This window comes from Lepus europaeus, chromosome 5 (assembly GCF_033115175.1).
Source record: "Lepus europaeus isolate LE1 chromosome 5, mLepTim1.pri, whole genome shotgun sequence".
In the NCBI taxonomy this organism is placed as follows: domain Eukaryota; kingdom Metazoa; phylum Chordata; class Mammalia; order Lagomorpha; family Leporidae; genus Lepus; species Lepus europaeus.
In genome coordinates, this window is record NC_084831.1 from 35071223 (window position 1) to 35090635 (window position 19413).

At 58.1% G+C, this 19413-nt stretch overlaps 1 protein-coding gene across 7 annotated transcripts in view; it reads left to right on the forward strand.

The window, feature by feature from the left end:
* SZT2 (SZT2 subunit of KICSTOR complex) overlaps positions 1-19413 on the forward strand; it is a 50852-nt gene that overhangs the window by 28117 nt on the left and 3322 nt on the right. For 3 of the 7 annotated variants that reach the window (XM_062191104.1, XM_062191106.1, XM_062191105.1), the window contains exons 27-66: positions 123-238; positions 345-591; positions 1384-1525; positions 1670-1762; positions 1959-2040; positions 2117-2410; positions 2548-2689; positions 2865-2972; positions 3056-3119; positions 3300-3485; positions 3808-3975; positions 4049-4136; positions 4265-4336; positions 4527-4728; positions 5516-5615; positions 6305-6434; positions 8120-8272; positions 8353-8455; positions 8544-8649; positions 8738-8849; positions 9495-9613; positions 9703-9867; positions 10115-10199; positions 10359-10523; positions 10634-10801; positions 11111-11244; positions 11656-11822; positions 11938-12035; positions 12122-12254; positions 12420-12550; positions 12668-12768; positions 12842-13018; positions 13207-13474; positions 13577-13656; positions 13757-13882; positions 13982-14181; positions 16166-16256; positions 16449-16529; positions 16610-16684; positions 18908-19121. In XM_062191104.1, the coding sequence (XP_062047088.1) occupies positions 123-238; positions 345-591; positions 1384-1525; positions 1670-1762; positions 1959-2040; positions 2117-2410; positions 2548-2689; positions 2865-2972; positions 3056-3119; positions 3300-3485; positions 3808-3975; positions 4049-4136; positions 4265-4336; positions 4527-4728; positions 5516-5615; positions 6305-6434; positions 8120-8272; positions 8353-8455; positions 8544-8649; positions 8738-8849; positions 9495-9613; positions 9703-9867; positions 10115-10199; positions 10359-10523; positions 10634-10801; positions 11111-11244; positions 11656-11822; positions 11938-12035; positions 12122-12254; positions 12420-12550; positions 12668-12768; positions 12842-13018; positions 13207-13474; positions 13577-13656; positions 13757-13882; positions 13982-14181; positions 16166-16256; positions 16449-16529; positions 16610-16684; positions 18908-19121 (5486 nt within the window). Of the gene's footprint in view, positions 1-122; positions 239-344; positions 592-1383; positions 1526-1669; positions 1763-1958; positions 2041-2116; positions 2411-2547; positions 2690-2864; positions 2973-3055; positions 3120-3299; positions 3486-3807; positions 3976-4048; positions 4137-4264; positions 4337-4526; positions 4729-5515; positions 5616-6304; positions 6435-8119; positions 8273-8352; positions 8456-8543; positions 8650-8737; positions 8850-9494; positions 9614-9702; positions 9868-10114; positions 10200-10358; positions 10524-10633; positions 10802-11110; positions 11245-11655; positions 11823-11937; positions 12036-12121; positions 12255-12419; positions 12551-12667; positions 12769-12841; positions 13019-13206; positions 13475-13576; positions 13657-13756; positions 13883-13981; positions 14182-16165; positions 16257-16448; positions 16530-16609; positions 16685-17173; positions 19122-19413 lie in introns of those variants that run through there. The other 4 variants (XM_062191110.1, XM_062191109.1, XM_062191111.1 and 1 more) reach the window with 4 other exon arrangements.

Here is a 19413-nt window from a genome sequence, read left to right on the forward strand (position 1 = left end):
GCTGTGAATCCATCTGATGGGAGATGGGAGTCTGGGTACTCCATTGGAGTGGGGATGGCTGATGAGTCTGAGATGTCACTCAGGAGAGTTATCCAAGCCCTCTGTTTCCTTCTTGTTCCTAGGACTCAGTTCCTGGACCACCCCTCCCCGTCCTCAGCCTGGATGGAGCCCAGGAACAAGGAGGCAGCCACACACTGTGCCTTGCTACAGGAGCATGCACAGCGATGCTATGTCCGCGGTGAGCAGGAGGGCGTGTGAGCGGGCAGGGGACGCGGGGGTGCGAGCTTGGGGGCTGGAGAAGCTACTCCAAAGCCTGACCCCTCGGCCTCTGCCATTTCCATCAGGACTGTTCCGGAGCCTGCAGCAAGCACAGAGCGTGACCTCCCAGGATTTGCTGACAGCAGTAGATGCCTGTGAGGAGCTCCTACAAGAAGTAGACATCACCCCTTTTCTGCTTGCTCTGTGTGGCCACACTTGGGGTCTGCCTCACGCACCCCCAAGCCCTGGTCCTCTCAGCCCGGGGCCCTTCAGCAGCAGCATCGAGGAAGGACCCGAGCCTCGGGAACGAGCTATCCTAGCTTCTGAGTCCAGGTGAGGATTGTCCTGGAATGCATCTGAGGGCACAGAGACCAGGTCCCTATAAAGAAGGACCTTCCAGTCCGGGGAGGAGCTGTGTGCCAGAGGAGCAGCAGTGCCTGGCTGTTAGCTCCCTGCCTGCCTGGCAGGCTTCTCCCTCCCTCCTGCTTTGGTGTGGAGCGATAAACTGGGTCAGGGTGAGGGACTATCCGCTGGCCAGCTGTGAAGATAGAAGCTTGTTCTGAGCACCTCCTTAAAACAGTTACAGTCTCCCCTGCTAATCTATGGGTATCACAGGAGCCCATACTGTGAGTTTTTCTCCCTGCCAGGTCTGTAGGTCACCTCAGGGACTCAACAAGTTGCTGCTGAAAGGAGTGATAAGGGGGAGAAGGGCCCACAGGCAGCAGCCATGCCTAGATCATGGGTTGGATTAGCCCTGGGGAAACAGAAAGCAGAGGGAAGAAGCTGATGGCTTGGAGGTCAGAACGCCAGCCTGCCTCCCTCTATGCAGCTCTGGAAGCCTACACCTTTCAGGGCCCAGTGAATGCATTTTCTTCTCGCCAGACGTTGCTCCCCCACCTGTCTTCTCCATTTGTGACAGACAGTGTCACTGTAGCCAGTGAGCCTTTCTGTGAGCACAGAACAGTCAGGCCCAAGTGGGTGCCACGTCTGCCGCCCTTGCTGTGGGTGCTAAGCGCCCTTCCTATGGAGGAGGCGGATGTGGGCTGCTCCCCAGATGGGACCCAAGCTCGTCCAGTTCTTAACACTTCTGAGCCCTCCCCTCACCTCCACCACCCCATCCCGCAGCATAGAGACCGAGGACCTAAGCGAGCCCGAGTTTCAGAGTGCCCGTGTCCCTGGCAACGCAGACCCTGGGCCGGAGATCTCCCTGACGGATATCTGCCAGCTCGGAGGAGAGGCGCATGACGCCCTCCACAGCCTCATCCAGGTGGGAGCGTGGGTGAGAGTAGAGGAGGGGGTGGAGTCCTGGCTGAGCAGGGGTCAGGATGTACACGTGTCCCCTTCTGTGGGTGAGGGGGCTGTGCTGCTGAGGGCTGGCTGACAACATGCAGCCCCTTCTAAACCCCACCAGGAGAAATTCTTGGAGATCAGTCATCTCCACTTCCGCACCGTGCCCTCCAATCCCCACTACTTCTTCTATTGCCCTCCATGCAGCAGGCGAGAGGTGAGTAGCTTTCTTCCCTGCTCCCTGGTGCCCAACCCAAAGCCCCAGAGGCCCCACCCAGCCTTCCCAGATTCTCCTCACCTGCTACACCACAATGCCGGCCCCCCTGCCCAGATACTCTTGAACCTTGGTTCCCTGAGGCCAGGATGGAGTCCTTGTCCTGCCTTGAATCAAGCTGTCTTGTTCATTTCTCCAGGATGAGGGCCCCCGGGACCCCGTCGACAGAAAAGTCAGTGACCTGGAGTTTTCAGAGGCTGAGCTTGTGGGCGAAGAAGGGGGTACGTGGGCAAGTGGGTCTTGGTAGGGGAAGCTGCTTCAAGCTTCTCCCATTGACCACGTGACCTACACCATTAGGAGACACGTCTGCTTGCTGTGTGGTCACTGAAAGTGACCCAGAGCTGGAAGTGGAATACCGCGAGAGCCGGGAGCCAGACCTGGGTCCTGCTGGGCTAGATTCCGCCTCGCTGTCGGATGCAGACACGGTGAACCCTGACGAAGATTCCTTCAGTATCTTAGGGGGCGACTCGCCCACTGGACCTGACAGCCTCGTGCATGACCTGCCCCCTCTCTTCCTGCACCTCACCTGCTCCGTGCGGCTGCGTGGGCAGCACAGCTCAGTACCTGTGTGCAGTCTGCCCACCTGCCTGGGTGAGTCTGGGGGAGTCTGGGGAAAGCTGTTTGCCTGCCTAGGGGTAGAGGAGAGCCTACGGGATAACCATGTGTCACTCAGAATTGTGATCTGCTGTCCCAGGGCGCCAACGAGCCCGAACTTTCCCCTCTCCCAGGCCAGGTGCTTTCCAGTCTGGAGGGCCCCCCTATTGGAGGCCGAGTTCCCCTGAGGGACCTGAGCGTCACTCTGGATGTCTTCGTGCTGACCTTGCCCCTGGAAGTGGAGCTCCCCCCAGCCTCAGACCCTCAGCATCACCGGTGTGGCAGCAAGTTTGGTGGGGGATCTGGGGCCTTGTTGGGTTAGGGGGACCATTAAAGGAATCTGAGGCACTTGGGGACTAAGGAGACTTTGAAGAGCCCAAGAGAGGAGTGAGGAAGAGGCCCTGGGAGGGTGATGGCTCCTGACCTTTGACCTTGGCTCCACCCTGTTCAGGTCAACATCTGAGAGCAGTGCTTCATTCCCACGATCCCCGGGGCAACCATCCTCTTTAAGGTCAGACGATGGCCTGGGCCCCCCACTGCCACCCCCAGAGGAAGAGAGGTATTTCCTTCTTTCCCTCGGAGCTCCTAGCACCTCTGACTTTCAGTTTCTGGGAACGATATCTGAATCTTTCCTCCACCCAGGCACCTGGGACTATCCAGTTTGGCCACACCCCACAGACTGGCTATTGAGACCACCATGAGTGAGGTGAGAGCCTCCCCTTCCAGCCTGAGTGCCAGCCCCTGGCCTTTCCACCAGATGAGTGGGATTCTGGGATTGGAGTGAGGCTTCCCTCAAGTAGATCAGGCAAAGTGTCTTCTGCTGTCTCCTGGTCAGTGAGCAGCGGAGGTGCCCTTAGCCACTTCCTGGGTTGTTCTCTGGCCACAGATTCGCTGGCTGTTGGAAGATGAGATGGTGGGGGCACTCCGAAGAGGAGGCATCCCCCGGAGTCCTGCTCTGCACCGTGCAGCTGCCCACATCCACAGCTCTCCTGGGCGCTCCACCTGCCTTCGCCAAACTCTGCCACTGAGTTTTGTCTTCGGGCCTGAGCGTTCCCTCACACAGTTCAAGGAGGTGAGCTGCCCTCAGAACACCTCTGGGTCCCCTCGGGGTCCATCCTTCCCTGAATGACAGATGCAGACCCAGAAGGCCCTCTCTTAATTAGAGTTCACACCATCACCCCCACCCCAACCCCTCATTGTCCTTACCTCACACCTGGCAGCCCAACTTAGTGGAAGGAAACCCAGCTTGCAAACTGGTCCCTGGGCCTGCCCTTTTTCCCTCAGCAACCGGGACGCTAGTGGGTGGTTGGAAGTGTCTGATGAGGAAGGGTAAGGCACCACCTCCGGGGAGGGCTGCCTCTGCCTCAACCATGACTTTGGCTCCTGCTCCCCAGGAGTTCCGCTGCCTCCACCTCCCTGGCCATGTTCTCCTTGAGGACCCTGACAGTGGCTTCTTCTTTGTGGCAGCTGGCCAGCAGCCAGGTGGGTCCCATGGGGAGCCCCCTTCAGCAGCTTGGGCTTGGCACAGCCATGAGGACAGAGCTGAAGGTGTCGAAGGAGAGGTGAGTCTGACCTGGGAATGGAGCTGGGTGGGGGCATGGGGCTTTTCCTTGGTCCTGACTTCCTGCTTCTCAGGCCCTGACAGCCAGCCCCCAGGCCCCTGGCTCCCCAGAGGATCCCGAGGGCACACCCCTCATGAGCCTGCCCAGCCTGCCACAGGGAGGTAAGGGAAGGCCCAGGGAGCCGTCTGGGGGCCAGGGCCTCATAGATCCCTGGCTCTGCTTCTGTTTTTTGGAGGGACGCCTTGGGCAGGATTGAGAGAAGTTCCAGGTATTTCCCTTTTCTACCCAGGAAGTCGCCCTGAACCCAGCCGGGGGCTAAGCCTCATGTCCAGTCAGGGCAGTGTGGACTCGGACCACCTGGGTAAGCTTGGGCAAGGGCTGGAGCACTTTCAGATGATGGCAGCGGGCTGAGGGCTGCACAGGGACAAGGCAGGGCAGGGGGCATCAGAAAGGACTCATCTAAAAGGGATTGTCAAGCCTAGTATGCTCAGAGGCTCAGATGAGCCAGACCCAGCCAAGGTCAAGGACGAACTTGGGCACATTTGTCACAGGTTATGATGGTGGCAGCAGCGGCTCTGACAGTGAGGGCCCCAATGAGCCCCTCGGTGAGAAGGCCCCCTTCCCGCTACGGACTCCTCTGGGAGCAGCCCCTCCACAGTCTTCATTCTCAGGCCTCCCCGGGCCCTGCCTGCCTGACTTCTGGCTCATCGTACGCGTCCTGCAAGACCGGGTGGACGTGTATGCACATGCACGGTGGGTAGGAGCCAGGGCCCATAGCCTGGCACTGCCATTAACCTCTCTTCCCTGCTGCCTCCCATACCTCTCTCTAGTAATGTCACAAGAGCACGTGACAGGGCTCTGACTTGTATTCCAAGATCACTTCCCACATCTTAGGGCGAAGCACAGGACTCAGCTTTCTTACTGGAGTTGAAACACTGATGGACATTTAGGCTTCTACTTGAGCATTAAGAATGTGGACAGTGCAGAGCAGCTTTAGAGGTGGCTGTCTGAAAATCAGGAGTGACAGCTGGTGTGTGACAAGTGCCTACTGTGCGTGTTTCACGTGTCTCACACGGGTGGGCCGCTGCAGTCTGTGGAGCAGTCCTGCAAAGTGACATCCTCTCGACAAGGGTGAGGAAACTCAGACTCAGGGTGAAGACTTGCCCAGGGCCACGGCAAGTAGCCGAGCCAGGATGCACACATAGGCATCAGGTTAAATGCTGCTCTGATCTCAGGGAAGGAAAGGCCACCATTCTGTGACAAGGAAGATCGGAAAATTAAGAAGAGCCCTCTGTGTGATGGACGCCTCAGTGTGGTGTCACGTGGCAGCTGGCACAGCGAGTGCAGGACCTAGCTTCCAGAAACATGCCTTAAGAATTCCCTTCATCCCGCTTCCCATCAGGCTAACTTTCCTTTGTCCACCCCGACTTCTGTTTTATGGCTTTTCTTGGTCCCTGGCCTGTGACCTCCCCTACGATCCGTGACGCTTACAGCTCCCTCCTCACTGCACTGCTGTGCCAGAGCCGTCTTTCCTTCCTAGGAGCCTGATTCGGGAGGATGGGGGCCTGGGTGCTGAGTGTCGCCACCTGCAGCAGCTCCTGGTGAGGCGAGTCGGGGAGATCTGCAGGGAGGTCAACCAGGTAAGGGGCAGCCGGGGACAAGACTATCCAGGCCCAGAGACCCAGACCAGACGAGGAGGGAGTTTCTAGGAACTTGACTTTTAGAGGCTGTTGTTTCATCTCAGACCCAACAGTAGCTATGGACCCCTTCCCCGGTTTCTGGGATGCTGACAAACTCGGAGCTCCCACAACCCAGCCCCAGTCACAGTGGGTTACTCTCACGGCCTCCCAGGGACTCGGAGATAGGGCTCGTACCGCCCTGTGCCAGCATGAGGTAGCCAGCTGGCCAGGGGACCCTTCCCCTGTGGAGCTTACATGGGCTGGGGCAGGTGGATGTCAGACAACTAAGTCACACTAACTGTTTCATTACAACTGGGGAGAAGGCCACAGAGCAACAGCAGAGACTGCTGTGACAGCACTGACAGGGAGCTGACCTTCTGAGCTTTCAAGGAAGCCATCTTGAAGGAATGAGGCTGAGGCCTGAACGGTGGTGAACAGATTCTGCACAGAGGAGAGACGAGTATTCCTCACTGAGTCCCCTCTTAGAGCCCTGCACTTCGTGACTGGAGGGCCCCGCCCATGTGACCTCGGTGATCACTGGTGCTCTTTCTGACCTCTGACGCCCCAGTGACAGTGGGCACTCTCTCTGACCTCCACCACGACCACACGAGGCAGTCCTTCAGGCCCCAACACCTCGCTCCTCCCCGCAGAGACTGCTCCTTCAGGATCTTCATGACAGCCACGTGTGCAACTCCCTGCTGGTGGCTGAGAGCGAAGAGGACCTGTGGCGCAGCGAGACCCCCTTCCACTCCCGCCAGCGAGTGCTGCTGCCCAGCGACGGTGAGAGCCCGCCTGGCAGCCTCCCTCGTGAGGCGCTGCCGCCACTGCCACTGCCCTTGCTTTTATCCAGTGCTGTGGGGAGAAGCTCAGGGCAGAGTCCCTGTGACCTGGTCACCAGCGCCAAGTCAAGGAGAGCAAGGAGGGTAGCACAGAAGGGGCTCACTGGATGTGGCAGCTGCCAGCTGGTCAGCGACTTTGCTGCAAGTAGTTTCAGTGGAGGGAGAGGAGCGGAAGCCAGGTGCAGCAGAAGAGTGACAGGATGGTAGGCAGGTGGGCAAAGGATACCGCTCCTTTCCTTTGCTTGGCTGTGAAGGGAAAGGGAAAAGAGAAGTGGCAGTAACCGAGGGAGGTGGAGTAGGGGCAGGGGAGGAAGTTAAAAATAAGGTAGAGACTGGAGTGTGTTCATTTCCAGAGGGAAAGAGCCAGCAGAGAGGGAGAGGCTGGAAAACACGGGAGAAAAAACAGGCCACGACCCGTCAGCCCAAGGCACGCCTTTGCCTTGATACCCAAAATTACCAGCCTCCCCTGGCTGGGCAGTGAAGGCAAGTAGGCTAGAGGTGACAAGCTGAGGGCTGGTGGAATTGGCCTTCTGATTGGCTGTCCATCCAGTAGGCGGACACAGGACCCCTGGGGGAGTTGTGTTCATGACAAGGAAACGTGACGGTCCGCTCGAGATGGTGTTGACACATCGGCCCTTCTACTCCCCTCTCACACTCCCTGTGACTCCTCTCTCCAGTTTGGGAAAAACCAAATCACGTCATTCCTTTGTATGTCTCCCATCTGTTTTAAAAGTAAAATCAGAGTACTCCGTATTTTTTTAAATCTCAGCAAGTCTGTACACAACAGCTTCTAACATCTGCCAGGAGAGTGCCTATCTCTGCACATCCTGGGAGTCTGTGAAAGCCCAAGCCCTGTAATTAGCAGGCTGTTGTGGTTTCAAAGGCATCTTTTGCAGATCAAGGATGAGCTGGGAGAGCCCAGCACTTTCACTTCAAGGTGACCTCCAGCAGCCGTGAAACGGAAGACTAGTCAGGGCCCAGACATGGCCCTTCCTCATTTGTTGCTCCATGTTTTTTCCCTGAAACCCTTAGCAACCAGCATTGCAGAATTTGCGGCCTCCTGTGTATCCCGTATGCTGCTGGCACCTGACAGCAGCTTCTCCGAGAGACTGAACTGCTGCTTCAGCCTACTGGAAGGCTCCTCGGCAGCCTGGAACCTGAAAGGGTTGAACAAGGCAGTGCTGTGGCTGTGGGTCCTTGGGCTAGGCCCCTTGGGCTGCCTGTGCTCCCCAGCACAGCACAGTCTACCCTGTCTGCCGCTAGTGTGCCCGAGCAGCCATGCCCTTTGGTTTGTTTTAACGAGGTTACTGTTGCAACTCCCTAGGAAGCCAGGAGTTAGTGCCCCTGACCTGCGTTATGACAGGGTCAGGCTCAGGGGCGTCATCCTCAGGATGTCCTCATGCCTGCTCCTTCCACAGGTCCCCTGGAGGCAGCTCTGAAAGCCTTTGTTTTAGGAGCTCGCTCCTAAGAGTGTGCCTGTGCCTGGCTCTGTCTTGTTGCCACAAACGCTCATGCTTCCCCAGCAGAGTGAGGAGGAGCGAGGACAAGGGCCAGTTCCCATGGGAGAAGCCCGTGAGGCCAGAGGATGGCGGGTCCTGTCCTAATCGCTGCTCCTCCTTCCCCCAGATTACGCTGCCGATGAGAGCTGCGCACCCCGAGGGTACCTGGCGGCCACCATGCAGTTTGTCCCCGGCCATTTCTCCTGTGACGTTGTGTGGGGAACCGTGATCCGAGTCCATTCACGCCTCAAAATGGGGCCCAGCATGGGAGTCTCTCGGGGTATGTGTTTTGCACAGGAGCACAGGTTGGGGTGGGAGGGTATATAGAAGGGAGTTTACTGAGCCCATGTCATCCCCTAGCCATCCAGGCCTTGCGCTCTGTGCTCAATGCCTTCTCTGTGGTGAACCGGAAGAACATGTTTGTGTACCAGGAGCGAGCCACGAAGGCCGTGTACTACCTTCGGTAGGTAGGCTTTGGGGAGACCGGGTCAAGCTGAATTGAGGGTGACCTGGGACGAAGCACATCCAAAGACATGACCGCTCTTTCCTAGGCTCCTGGAGACATCCTGCAGTGACCGGCCATGGGAAGGGGATGCCCTGCCCCCCTCCCTCGCTCTGTCCCGAAGCCAGGAGCCCATTTACTCTGAGGAAGCTTCGGCACGTATCTCACGCACTCTCAATGCCCCCACACACCCCTTGTCTCTAGCTTCATGGAGCTGAGCCCTGACCACAGCTGTTCCTGTAGGGTCCCCGTTCTCCCCTGGATATGGCTTCTGGTCGCAGTCCAGATGCCACTCGTCCCGTGGGCCAAGTGGACAGACATATCCAGCTGCTGGTACATGGTGTCGGGCAGGCAGGTAAGGGGTGAGAGAGGAACCAGGTGACTTTCCAGAATCCTCCAGGATTTCTGGAGCCTCCTGCTCCTGTGCCCTGGGACACCGGCTCCAGTTCCCGCTGTGGTCTGGGCTTTTGTCAAGTGGGAGCTGGGTGGAAAGTGAGGTTTACGAGGAGGACTTGCATCAGACTGCAGCAGTGCAGCTTGAGGGGGAGGAGCTGGCCTGACCCTCTGGGTAGTGAGCAGTTCCCCTGGCCTAAGAGCAGCAGCAGGTTTAGGGTGAAGGTGAAGCACTGAGTTTGGGAGAAGCTGAGCCTGAAATGTCCGATAGGCAGCTGGGTTCCCAGCAAATACTTAGGGCTCACTTAATGTATACCAGGTCTTGGGCTAAGGCTGTTACATGACTTCATTTTTAATCCTCAAGAAAAACCCATGAGGTCGATAATTCCCATTCTGTGGACAAGGGCATTGAGGCTTTGAGATGTAAAACTTGTCCAGTTTTGCATGGAGTAGCCTGGCAGAACTGGATCCTGGTGCTGTTCCCTCCAGAGCTGGCACTCCTCACACCTCCCCCAGGAGGATTGTTTGAGGTTGAGGTTCAAAGGCTGGTATGGGGTTGGCTGGATCCTCTGCAGTGACTCTGCCTTCTCACCACGGCTGTGTCAAGGTCCTGAGATCACAGATGAGCTGGTGCGGGTTCTGCGCCGGCGCCTGGATGAAGCCACACTGGATGTCATCACGGTCATGCTAGTCCGCAACTGCAAGCTGACGCCGGCTGACGTGGAGGTCAGCTCCTGCCCAGGATCCGCGGTGCTGTCCAGCCTGTCTCAGCTGGAATCTGCCCCCAGCTCTGACCCTCTCTTCTCTCCCTGCAGTTCATCCAGCCTCCCGGAAGTCTCCCTTCAGAGGTGCTGCACCTGGCCCTACCAGCCACCTGCAGGCCTTGGCTTCCTGCGCTGTCCTGGTACCTGCGGCAGAACCTGCTCATCTTCCTGCACTCTCCCAAGTACACAGACAGCAACAGCCGGAACCACTTCCAGGTGAGAATGCCCCACCTCTCTCCACATGCAGATGCACCGTGACCTCGAGCCCATCACACCCTTACTGTGGACCTGTGTTCTGCAGATCCCTCCACATGTACCATTGCCCATGGACCTGTAGACACTCAGCCCCTGTTACCTACCTGTGCTGCCACATGTACCTGTCCCCTGTGTACCGTGGCTGCCCATCCCCTAAGGATTTTTCCCTTTGCTTGGTCTCAATGCTCTGTGGCTATTCTCTCCCTAGCACCCACTCCCACCACAGGGTGGCCTTCCTGACCTGGACATCTACCTGTATAACAAGCCTGGTGGACAGGGTACTGGGGGCAAAGGTACAGTGAGGGCTGTGGGCCTGCAGCACTGTTAGATGTGGAAGGGCCTTTGCTCACCTTTGGACTGAGAGGGTCTTTCCCAGCCTTGCTGAGGGGGCTCTTGGGAGGGAGAAGGGTCTGCATGCTCCAGACCTGAGCCTTTCTATGGAATCTACCTAGGAGTCGCCTGCATCACACTAGCCTTTGTGGACGAAGGAGGAGCTCCCATCTCACTGGTATCCTGGCCTCCCTCTTCTCCGGGGCCCCCAGACCCCCTGCACGAGGAGGAATTTGAGCAACTGACCCAGGTCATTCGCTGCCCAGTCATGCTGGACAGTTCTTCAGGTGGGGAGCTTGGTCAGAAGACAGGGTGTTCAGTTAATGCTGTGAGGGGGAAGGGTGGTGAGTACAGGGACTCTAGAGCACCCTCAAGTGATCCCCATTCTTTCCTGCAGCTCAGAATGGGGCCCCAAGGCTTCGACTGGATGTGTGGGAAAAGGGGAACATTAGCATCGTGCAGCTGGAGGAGAAGCTCCGAGGAGCAGCGCGCCAGGCCCTGGCTGATACCGTCATGGAGCTGCGGCTGCTGCCAGCCTCGCTGTGCATAGAGGACACACCCCCAGGTTTGCAGATCCCGCATCCAGGCAGGAGAGGTGGCAGGGGAGGGTGCGAAAGAGGTTTGCGGAAAGCCTCACAGAGGCCCCATCAAAAAAAGCGTATGCACAGTTGCCCAATACCATGTGTGTATCAGAGTGATACACACGCAGAAATGTAGCTCATTGGTCACCCCCCAGGGACAGGTATATATCACTCGGTTGCATGTACCATCGTCACTGACAGCACAGTACGTGGCAAGTGGCTCTCATGCCAGTCTTGGGGCTGAGTTATCTAGAATGATCAGTGAGGGAGTCCATGATGTCTGGCATCCACAGGAAGTCTCAGGAGCGGATCGTCGGAAACCAAGAGTGCTGTAGGCCGCACTAGCACCTTTCCCCCTGCCGCTGTCCCTGGGGAGCCTGTGACTCCACCCAGCAAAACGGGCCGGCGCAGCTTCTGGGATATGCTGGTAATGAGAAGAGGGGTGAAGTCAGTGTCCGCCCTCTTGCCCATCTCCCAGCTCCTCCTGCCCTGCCTGCCCTCCAGGCCTCCTCTGTTGGCCTGGCCTCAGATCTTTTCTATAAGCCTTCCCTGTCCTTTGGGCGGAGTTGGCAAAACCTGGCAAGTTCTCAGCTTACTGAGTGCCTTCACTTCTGCCGTTTTTCTCGTTGGCTGCAAGATAAGTACAGCTTCTGCTGTGGAGGAAGATGAGGTTCAGGGAAGTTAAGTCACCTGTCCACGGCTGCCCAGTTGGCCTCTGGAAAGCCAGGGCCTGATGCCAGGCCTCCACATCCTCCAAGCTCATTACTGTTGCATGACACCACTGTCCACCCCTTTCCTCTTCCCGATAGCCCTTCCTCATTCACTGCATTGCCCCCAGAGTAAAACAGAAGGTGGGGACTTGGGTTCCCCCAAAACAACTGATGACATTATCCTGGATCGGCCAGAAGACAATCGTGGTCGGAGGCGTCATAAAACTGAGAGTGTTCGGACGCCTGGTGGAACTGAGCGGGCACCAGGCCCGGATTCCGGAGCTCAGAGACAGAGGTGTGCAGTGGTGGCGGTGTTGCTGGGTCGCCGGAGGGTATGGGTATGCAGTCACAGACGAGCATTCGCTTTGTATGGATGCCTGTGAGGCTCTTAACTCCTGCTCTATCGTTAGACGCCGGACAACACAGCTGGAAGAGGGTGAGGTGGGGACGCTGCACCCTGTGTTTGCGCGTGTCACTCAGCGCTGGATGGAGTTTATGGTTCAGATCGGTGAGACCCCAGCCCCCTCTCCCATCCCTGGACTCCCTGGCCTGGGCTCCATCCTGCAGCCCCACAGTGACTTCTCTGCCCTGCAGGTTGCACCTCTGTGTCCAGAAGCTCCGCCCACATGGTGTCCCGCTTCCTCCTCCCATCCATCCTGTCTGAATTCACCACCCTGGTGACCTCGATGGCTGGAGACACCAGTGTCCGTGTCTTTGAGCAGCAGTTGTGAGTTTGAGATCTCCTGGGATTAAAGGGAACGTTCCCACACTTCCTAAAAGCTGAGCCCACAGGAGGCCTAACCTGTGGAGGCTGAGCTAGGAAAGGTGTAAGCCAGGCCCAGGGCACGGGGCTGCATGTGGTCTCTTTTCTGTCCACCCCTCCCTCCAATAGGGGTTCTGAGCCAGAGGTCTTCAGTCCTCGTTCCCCTGGGCAGCTGGGCCCAGCCCCCCGACCAGCAGCTGAGAGGCACCTGCTGCTTCTGGGAAGGAACTTTGCACAGTGGAGGCGGCCCACCCAGCAGGGTGAGGACATGGTCTGGAGAAGGGGGTCAGAGTGACTGGTGGCCTCTGACCCTGCAGGGGCGTAGGACCAAGGAGCTCTGCCCCTAGATCCTCACAGTGCCCCTCCCCACCCTGTAGCTGCCAAAGCCGTGCAGCGTTTTGAGCCAGGAGGTGATGGGAGCTCCGGGAGGAGTGCTCCTCGGCAGAGGCTCTTGCTGCTGGAGGTGATGGACAAGAAGGTAAATGTGGGACTAGGGACTGGGTGATAGTAGAGGTTCTGTGGTCACACTAACCCTGACCTCTGACCTCCAGCTGCAGCTGCTGACCTACAATTGGGCTCCAGACCTGGGGGCGGCCTTGGGCCGAGCGCTGGTTCGCCTCGTGCAGTGGCAGAACGCTCGGGCCCATCTCATCTTCTGCCTGCTCAGCCAGAAGCTCGGGCTCTTCCATCATTATGGCCAGTTGGACTTCCCAGTGCGCGACGAAAAGGTGCCCACCTTCTAGCTCCCTCCTCTAGATGCGCCTGCTGAGGGGCCAAAGAGGCACCAGCTCAGAAGCTGGAGAAGGGACAGACTGAGGGCAGAGGTGGTAGGGAGGGAGAGTGAGAGAAGAAGCCACATAGCGGGGGAGAGGGTTGAGGTCAAGGCTGTGAGCTGCTGGGATGCTCCATCCCTCAGGAGCCGAACCCATTCCTGCTGCCAGCCATGGAGGTGGAAGCTCTCATCCGCAGCGCGAGCCCCCCGCTGAGCCGGGGGCAGAGCCGGCTGAGCGGATCCTCTCGTGGTGGGGGTCCCCTTCCCCTGGACACGTTCCCCTTCGACGAGGCCTTGAGGGATATCACAGCTGCTCGTCCCAGCTCCGCACTCGGTCCTGTGCCCAGACCTCCCGATCCTATCACCTACCATGGGCAGCAGTTCCTGGAGATCAAGATGATAGAGCGCAGAGGTGAGGGCCCTGGGCCCAGCACTGGGCAGGGGAGGTCTGTGGCCTCAGAGGGGGAAAGAGGTGCCAGCTCCTGAGGCTACCACTGATGCCCCCAACCCGCAGAGCTGGAGCGCCAGATGAAGATGGAGAACCTGTTTGTAACATGGCAGCAGCGCTCCGCCCCCGCCAGCATGCCCATCAGTGTGAGTGACACCAAGACATGACCCCAGTCTGCATCCTCCACGGGCCTCCTGGGACCCTTCCCTGGCCACTGCTACAGTGCTCACTGCCCCATTTCCCCAGGCCGGGGAGCTGGAGACCCTGAAGCAGTCATCCCGCCTGGTGCACTACTGTGCGACGGCCCTGCTCTTTGACCCGGCTGCCTGGCTGCACGGGCCCCCGGAGACCTCGGGGCCCCTTGAGGGGCAGGTGAGACTCAAGCTCAGAGCTTTCTCCTGTGAGGTCGCCATTCCTTCACCCCCAGCAGGGTGGTCGACAGCGGGTCAAACCCCCTTTAATCTCCCACAGCGACGCCATCGGCCCGAGTCAGGGTCTGGGAGCCGGGAGGCCCCCAGCAGCTGCGAATGCTTGGATGCGCCTCCACCGGGAGCCCGGGAGGAGCCTTGGCTGAAGGAGCTGAGCCTGGCCTTCCTGCAGCAGTACGTGCAGTACCTGCAGAGCACAGGCTTCGCGCTGGTGCCACTGCGGCCCCCATCGCCTGCCCGCAGGTGAGCCCCCTCCCTGCCGTGCCTCTTCCCCTCTCCCTTCACGCTTTGACAGCTTGGACCTTGCACATGTTCATCCCGCTGGGGCACCACACAGACATGCGGACCTTCGCCACTTCGGCGCAGCCCTCAGCTGTCCTGCTCATGGCGCTTGGGCACACCACTGTGCACCCTCAGAGCTCACGCCCACCCACGTCTTGTGTGCATGCACACTTCCACACATCCACACTCACGACTCTCGGACGTGCTCCTGGCTTTAGGGTCTGGGTCTCAACAGTTCCTGTCCTGACCAGCCCACTGGCCTCTCCCAGGGCTTGATCTGGCTCCTGGCCCAGGCAGACCTTTCCTCAATAACGACTCTGCACCAGGCCTCCCTGCCTCCCCGCCATGGCCTGTTCTGGGCGTGTTCTCTCGCTGGGTAGTACTGACAGGGCTGGGTCTTGGAAAGCAGGCAGCACCCCATCACCACCTTCCAGCTCCCCTGAGCTTAAGGCAGCTCTGCAACCACCTTGCCCATCCGTCAAATCTCACCTTCCCGCAGAGTGGCCCCTCCCAGCATCGGGGCCTCCAGATGCTGCATTCCCAGCCTCCTCTCTACGGCTCTGAATGAGAAATGGTCATTCACGTTGCACATGCGTCAGGTAGCGAGGATTTCCTCCCTCCTGTCTGTTCCCAGGTAGACAGCTTTTCAAACTCGTACACAGAGAACGTACTCTTCCTTACTCCAGACACGGCCTTGATTTGGAAAGCCGATTCCAACTCCTTGGCATTCTTGGCCCAGCTCTTCATGCCCCAGACGTTAGGAAGAGAAAGCCGTCCTGCAGCCTGTGGGACCCTGGCTCCTTTCTCCGTGAACAGGCCAGCCCTCCCCCCGGGCCCGGAGGAGGAGCTGCCCCTCGCCACCAGTCCCCTGCTCTAGGAGCCTCTCTCAGTCCTCAGTGTGGTCTCTGTCCAGTCAGTGATGTCCTTCTCCCCAGTCTGAATTCCTTTTTAAAATACAACTGTGTTTTAAAAGTCTCTGGAGGCCAGTGCTGTGGCTCAACAGGCTAATCCTCCACCTAGCGGCGCCGGCATACCAAGTTCTAGTCCCGGTCGGGGCGCCGGATTCTCTCCTGGTTGCCCCTCTTCCAGGCCAGCTCTCTGCTGTGGCCCGGGAGTGCAGTGGAGGATGGCCCAAGTCCTTGGGCCCTGCACCCCATGGGAGACCAGGATAAGTACCTGGCTCCTGCCTTCGGATCAGCACGGTGTGCTGGCCACAGTGCACCGACCGCAGCGGCCATTTGAGGGTGAACCAACGGCGAAGGAAGACCTTTCTCTGTCTCTCTCTCTCACTATCCACTCTGCCTGTCAAAAATTTAAAAAAAAAAAAGTCTCTGGAACAAAAATTCAAGTCAGGCCTGCCTTCCCAGTCTTTAGTGATCACCCATCACTACTTCCGGTCTTGTTTGATTCCCTTGAGATCTTAATGGGCTGTTTCTTCTGCCAGAGGCTTTGATCCCAGCAGTTCTGGTGGTCTGTAGCTCCCCAGGGAACAGATGGGTCCTCCTCAGCCTTCCAGGTTGATCCTTGCTGGGCTGGTAGTGCCTTCCCTGCTGCTCGTCTGCGAGGACCAGCCAGCCTTCCCCAGTCATGAGAGCAAAGCACCTTCACACATTGGAGCATCTCCTTGGATCTTCCTAATGGAATCTCAGACATGCCTCAAGGCCTCCTGCCTTTGCCTTGCCCTCACGAGTCGGGGGGCCTTCCTGAGGGGCACTGTCGTCACCTTGCCTGGCAGCAGTAGCTGCAGGAGCCCTGCCCTGCGCTCTACACCTGCACTCCGGGCCCTGCCTTGCCCCTACTCACCACGGACCTGGCCACGCTGCTCCCCTCCGTGGGCCTACTTCCTGTCCTGCAAAATGATTCCATGTAAAATGGACTCGGGCTGAGAGCTGCAAAGCTTCACCTCCAGCCTACTCATCCTCGTTTCCCCCTTCCCCTTCTGCAGTACCAGCCGGCTGCGGGCCATGGCTGTCCTTGGAACAGAGGGCCGAGGCTCCTTCTCCTGCCCAAAAACCAAGACTGAGGGGAGCCCCAAGGTAACTCACTGTCATGTAACGAAGCCAACAGCACCTAGACGCCAGTGCCACTGGCCCTGAAACATTTCCCGGTGGCCCTGCATGATGTACTGAGGTCACTGCACTGTTAAAGTCAGGGACCCAGGAGCCTTCCACCCTGCTGGTTCGAGGCTGGCGAGTCCCCAGCCCTTGCCCTCTTTCTCCTGTCTTCAGAGTTCTGGATCTTCCGTCACCACCTACCACCTGCAGCGGGCACTGCCCGGGGGCATCATCCTCATGGAGCTGACGTTCCAGGTGAGCTGGGGAGCACTGGGGGGCAGGGCCAGGCCTCCCTGGATCTTGCCCTCCTGACTTCATCTTCTTCCTCCCTCCAGGGCTGTTACTTCTGTGTCAAACAGTTTGCCTTGGAATGTTCCCGGATCCCAATGGGGCAGGCTGTCAACTCGCAGGTATGTGGCAAGAGCAGGAATATGGGGCGACCCAGCTCAGGCACAGTCAGTGCGGCCCCAGTGTGCTGTGAGTAGGCCGGCCCAGTGACTGATCTGGTGCCATGTCCTGACTAGGCCAGTGCTCATTCTGGGACCATGACCAGACCCACTGCCCATCTGACCCTGGAGTACAAGTCCATCCTACTGTTGCACCGAGGCAAAAGGCTGTCCAGCTTAGTGGCTGGTCTGGCCTGGTCCTGCTGGCACTGTGGTCATCCGTAACAGATAGCTGGACAGCAGGGACACTGGAGCACAAGGGATAGCCTGTGTTTAGGTGGATGCCCCCGGCGTCCTGGTGGTGTCAGCACAGTCACTGACACCTAGAGTAAGGACTAGGGCTCTCTCCCACACAGCATACCCCAGTTCTATCCAGGGCGGGGCCTCTGTACCCCAGGAGGGCCAGGGCCAGAATGAGTCAGGGCCCTGAAGCTCTCGCTATACTTGCATTAGTGCAGCTCCTACAGGTTGCCAGGAGCAGCACATGAGGGCCTGTGCCTTCTCTTCTCCTCATTTCTGAGAGATCAGGATCTGTTTGGATCCAGCACAGACAAGACAGACACCTCTCCATTGTCTAGAGCCCTCAGGTCTGGACAGTTCCTCTCCAGCCCATAGCTGCCTTTGACTTGAGTATGGATACCTGGTCACAAGAAACCCCAGGGTAAGAAGACCCCATAAAAGCATGGTGATGTTGTATGTAGGAACTGACCTGGGCCAGCGCGCTCAAAAGGGAGCACGGGTGAGCAGGTCCTCTCACACCTGCCTGTAGCATTAGAGGGAAGACCCCACCCCATTATGCTCCAGAGCTTCCTTCTGGTTTCCCTGCCCCGATCTCCGGCTGACCTGGCACCCACTTAACCGCTAAGCACACTCGGGTCTCTAGATGGCCTCATTGTTGCTGCTGTTTCAAGTGACTGGTGTGTGAGCATGGACTCAGCAAAGAGGAGCATTTCAGTCTCACTGCACAAACAAGGACACTCAGTTCACAGAGGCTACGTGTCTGGGGCCAAGACACACAGCTAGTCCATGACGGTTTGGGGGACTCATCCTGACTGACTCCCGTTTAGCACATCCCCTCTAACTTTATGAAGACCTTCACATTTTCTCCAGGGTGGAGGAGGACATCAAGACAGAACCTCTCGCCTTCCCTATTAACACCTAAGCCTGATACCCCCAGGAGCGGGGCCATGTAGTCTGCCACTCCAGCAGCCCTTGCCCAGCTGTTAACATACTTTTTTTTTTTTTTTTAAGATTTATTTATTTATTTGAGAGGCAGAGTTACAGACAGAGAGAGGAGGAGACAGAGAGAAAGGTCTTCCATCTGCTGGTTCACTCCCAAAATGGCCACAATGGATGGAGTTGAGCTGATCTGAAACCAGGAGGTTCCCCCAGGTCTCCCATGTAGGTGCAGGGGCCAAAGCACTTGGGCCATCCTCCACTGCTTTCCTAGGCACGTCAGCAGGGAGCTGGATCGGAAGTGGAGCAGTTGGGACTCGAACTAGCACCCATATGGGATGCTGGCACTGCAGGTGGAGGCTTAACCTACTACGTCACAGCGCCGGCCCCTGTTAACAAACTTTGAGTAAAGGTGATCTCCATCAGAAGCTCCTGCCCCATGCCCGGCCCAGCGTTGGCAGGCATGTTCAGATGAAGCTTTCAGAATGATGGGAAGATAAGGCTGGCGAGGAGGGAAGGAGCCAGGAAGAGCTTTGCAGTAACATGTGCGCCCCCTGCCCTCCAGACCACCACTTGATCTTCCCCAGCACCATTTTCTGAGGCATCCTCTGTGCGACTGACTCACTTCATCTGATGCTTCTCATCGCCCACGTCTAGACTGTGCTCCTGGAGGGCAGGGGCTTGTTTCCGTTCCCCAAGGGGCCCCCAGCATCTACAACAATAGCTGGTGGGGACACGGCAGATACCCAACAGATACCTGCTGCATCAGCGGGTCCGTGCCACCCTCTAGTGGAACCCGAGACCCAGCCAAAGGCCCAGTCTCAGAACAGTTAGAGCACAGTGGGAAAGATGCAGATTTGAGGAGGGGAGCATCCCCCACCCATTGTGCTGGCCCAGAGAGCTCTGCTGGGGAGCAGCATGGGGCATGAGGCTCCCCTGGGAGGAGGGAAGTGTGTGTGGGGCCACCTGTGCCACACACCCTCACACCGTCCCCTGCTGCCACCTCCCCAGCTGTCCATGCTGTTCACAGAGGAGTGCGACAAGGTGAGGGACCTGATGCACGTCCACTCGTTCAGCTACGACTTCCACCTGCGCCTTGTGCACCAGCACGTGCTGGGCGCCCACCTGGTGCTGCGACACGGCTACCACCTCACCACCTTCCTGCGGCACTTCCTGGCCCACCACCCTGATGGACCCCACTTCGGCCGCAATCACATTTACCAAGGTTCGTGCCAAGGGCAGGCCAGAAGAGGAATAGGCCACCAGGTGTCTCCACGCCAGGGCAAGTGGTCCCCTACTGTTAGTCACCTCATCACATTCACACCATATTGTCATGCTCTGTCCTGCGTCTGAAGTTCTTCACTGTCAGTTTCATGTCACAGTTTAGACCTTGTAGTATGTGGACCCTGCTTCTGTTCTGAGCCACTTTCATCCCACCTCAGTGTCCCCAGGACCAGGAAAACAAAGCCTTGGCTACTCCGGTCCCAGGCTCAGTGTCTGCTGTCTCCTGTAACTTC